Genomic DNA, 3,836 nt, shown 5'->3' with positions numbered 1-3,836 from the left:
GTTGAGTGGCCCTGAACGCAGCATCGCATCTGGTGTTTCTAATTACCACCTTCACTCATTCAGTGACGTAAATCCACAGGTTGATCAATAAACTGATTTTGCTGCCAATCAAATCGTCTAGACGTAACACCAACCTACGGCCAACTTGTACCAAAAAAATAAAAAAAAATGTCTGACTTGATTTTGGGAAAACTGCATATTGTGTTTGGATAAAACTTCATAGTCATACAGTTATTTAAGGAACTGAGAGTTTTACCAAYCACCTTGTTGAGTTTATATAAAACCGACTGTTTAAACATCAACAGACTAGTGGTAATAAGTAGCCTAAAGATCAGCTTTGTGGCCAAATATTTCCAACCCCAACATCTGTCCTTGCAGACCAACAGGAAACCTTCACTCTCTCAACAGCCTGCAGAGGGTTTCACTTCTGTTCCTGGAGATTCGGCTGACAGGAACYTTCCTGTCTGACCTCACTGGGTCATCAGATTCAAGATTGACCAACCAAACCAAAAGCTACCATAAATATTAGCTGTTATTTTAAAGAGASAGCTCAGTTTTTGTTTATTTTGTTTGTTTTTAAGTGCRACATTCAATCTCCTATCWGCGGAAGGAAGAACCTAGCATGATTAGCATGATGTTTGAGAACCAGGAGAATCAAGCTAACAGCAAACAGAGTCCAATTAACAGAAAGTCAAGAGATCATCTATTCAAGCTTTCAACTTAGCAAGTCAAGCTAATTAGTCAAGCTAACAGCTAATTAAAGTCAAGCTAACAGATTACATTAACTCATAACAATTGCTAATAAACATCTAAACACAGGCAAGCTAACAGCTATTCAAGCTAACGTATAGCAGATTACTTTAGGAAGGTGATGCATTCAAGCTAACAGATGAGCGAGTGAAGCTAACAGCTAATYTRGTCAAGCTAGCAGCTTTTAGAGTAACGCTAATAGCTAACGGTGTCTAATAAACTGCTACTCTGTRASAAGCTAAGYGCTAATAGAGTTAGCAACATAGCCTAAAGCTAACAGTCTGACATAAAACAAGCTAACAAAACAGCAAAAGTATAAACTGGTAAAAGTYAAGATGCTAACAGTCAGATACTTWTTTCTAATTTGATTTAGTTCAATCGTTTTGATGAATCCATTCACACTTTAATTTCTGCTCTTGCAGCTTTGATTTGACCAAACAAACGGTCGTGGCGTCGTYTTTTTTCAGGGCTTTGAAGCGGAAAACATTTTTAGAGTCAGTAACGTAAAGTGAAAGAGTCAGACTGAAGCGGCTGACTGTTTTCACAGCCCTTCTTCTTCCTGGATTTATTCTCAGACGGATGCTCTGCGGTTTCGTTCACGTCATTGTTTCACTTCCTCCGCACTGCTCTCTTTGTCTTTCTCATTCTCTATAAACTCTGGCGAACGAAGCMCAATTTAAAGGAAACGTTTTACTCKTTCAGCAGCAATCCGAACATCAGCACCAGCAATTAAAAATCCTCTTTCTGAACTTATTGTTGGCTCTTTCTGCTGCTCTTCTTCACCTACCTCACTTCCTCCACCCACCTGCCCCTTTTCTCGCCTCGGCCGCTTCCTACCTGCAGCATCACAGCAGCTGCGTCCGTGCTGAGAAACCGAAGGCGACTTCGAKCTCCAGAACCAAAACTGGAGCAAAACCAGGCGGAGGAAGAGGAGGACAGAAGAGAGCGAAGACCAAACACCAACATGATTCACTCGAGTAAGTAGAYGCTCCAGAACCTAAACATTTACGCTTTAAACTTAAAGAGAACAAGAAGAGCAAATGAGGGGAGTTAGAAGAAGCAGATGATTGGTGTTGATGTACAGGAGACGCTGCCACGGATTCATAAAACACTCARATATTTACAGCATTCTGCTTCTAAAACTGCACAATCAGCCAAACCCAAAGTGTGACGGTTAGCCTCCGTTTCTCCGTGACTAATCAAAACAAAGCGCTTCCTTCACTCYACGGCGCGGTGCTTCACCTGTGGAAACGCAGAGAAGCTCCTCAGTTAGCAGCTCTGGCCTGCAGAGGTTTCACTTCTCACTGCTGGCGGCTTTCAGAGAAGCAGTTTCACATCTGGACCGGGATTTAATTAGAAATTAAGAAGAAAACCAAAGTAAACAGCCCASAAACCTCCCAAGGCGACTTCGGTTTATCTAGAAATAAAACCCCAAACAGCTGATTCATCGTCAGGAATTACTCACATTTTTACATTTTATATACAAATGTTTCAAAGCGGAACTTTTCTGTTTGCTTGTTTCTGGTACGCACATTAATCTGATGCGCAAGAAACATCCAYAAACAACAAGCAGAGATGGACAGCTAATAGCAGAACRTGTAGATTTTGGTCACAAAGCTCAGTTTTCCTTTTGTTGAGGCTCAAACATGAGCTGCTGCAGCTTTAAATGTCCTGACAACAGGATTTCTTCATCGTTTAAATCCTCGCAGGTTTTTATTAAAATAACTATWAAAAAGTGTCTTAAAGAGCCAAACCACCAGCWGAAACCAGAAAAAGTGAATATTTTCCTCCTTAGCAGCCAAACTTTTGTTCTCCAGACGTTTCAGGGTTTTTCTTTTGGCATTAGCTGCTTTTTCACCCATTTAAAAGAAAAACAAACCTGATAAATTCAGAGTTTTGCAGCGAGCAGGCAGAGGGTCGTGACCTGGAATCAAACCAGTGATAACATCTGTGCTTTGCCATCTCAGCCACTCACTGCCCCAGTTTGTGTCGTTTAAAGACATTCAGCACTAATTTGCTTAAAAGACGAGGAGAAAACGGGTGAAATGGGAGCAAAACTTCAAAGAGAAGCTCAGAAACCCAGAAGAACCAAAATCAGCTCTACTGTCCCAAAACGGGGAAACCCAGCAGCAGAATCAAGACTTTCAGGTTCAGACAAAGAGAAAAGTATAAAAATAAACAAAAAGCAAAATGAACAACAACATGCTGTACAGTAAGTGTAAAATTACAACGTAAATACGGAGCTGTTACCACAAACAGCTGATCCAAGGAACGTACAACGATTAAAGAAAATCCAAAATATTCATGTTTATTTTTACAAGTGAATAAAACAACAGAGACGTGCAAAAACCAGCAGGGATGAAAACGTTTGTTACGTTTGTTTTAAGGCGCGATGGTTGTAGACAGAGATGGGAAGAGCAACCAGGAATTATCCTCAAGAGATTTATTTAAAAATTACAAAATAAAAATAAAAATTTGTTTGATTAAGAATAAACTGAAGTACCGACTAACTGGTCAAATTACCAATCATTTAATGTTTAGAAACTAAATCATCAGACAGATCAAAATATGAAGATAAGTGGAAATGTTGGTATTTTAAATATTAAAATGAATGAAACAAAACTAAATCTTTCCAAATCAGTTTCTTTTAATAACAAAACTTATGAAACTTGAACAAAAACTGCAGGTGTGTCTCTGTGTCTGGTGAATTTCTGGTGAAAACATGTTTGTTTTTCATTCAGTGGGTAGAAAATCCAAAAATTTTACTCAAGTAAGAGCAGAAATACTTCATAATAAAATGACTCAAGTAAACTGAGCAACGACCAGATGGACGATTAGAGAGAGAGGGGGAGGGGGAGAGATAGAGAGAGAGAGAGGCACAGGGGGCGAGGGAGAGAAACAACAGACTAAGAAATAATCCATCCATCCATCCATCCATCCATCCATCCATCCATCCATCCATCCATCCATCCATCCATCCATCCATTTTCTTCCTCTTATCCGAGGTCGGGTCGCGGGGGCAGCAGCTTCAGAATGGAGGCCCAGACTTCCCTCATTCCAGCCACTTCTTCCAGCTCCTCCAGGAA

General features: G+C 40.2%; 1 protein-coding gene across 1 annotated transcript in view; it reads left to right on the top strand.

Moving 5' to 3' along the window:
• Nucleotides 1-1,325: 1,325 nt before the first annotated feature.
• txk (TXK tyrosine kinase) overlaps nt 1,326-3,836 on the top strand; it is a 15,105-nt gene continuing 12,594 nt past the window's right edge. The window contains exon 1 of the mRNA XM_008436035.2: nt 1,326-1,727. Coding sequence (XP_008434257.1) covers nt 1,715-1,727 — 13 coding nt within the window. The 5' untranslated portion in view covers nt 1,326-1,714. The remainder of the gene's footprint in view (nt 1,728-3,836) is intronic.

Source organism: Poecilia reticulata, linkage group LG18 (genome assembly GCF_000633615.1).
Source record: "Poecilia reticulata strain Guanapo linkage group LG18, Guppy_female_1.0+MT, whole genome shotgun sequence".
NCBI classification, from domain to species: Eukaryota; Metazoa; Chordata; class Actinopteri; order Cyprinodontiformes; family Poeciliidae; genus Poecilia; species Poecilia reticulata.
The sequence above is the reverse complement of the archived record's forward strand: the minus strand, read 5'-3'. Positions and strand labels throughout refer to the sequence as shown.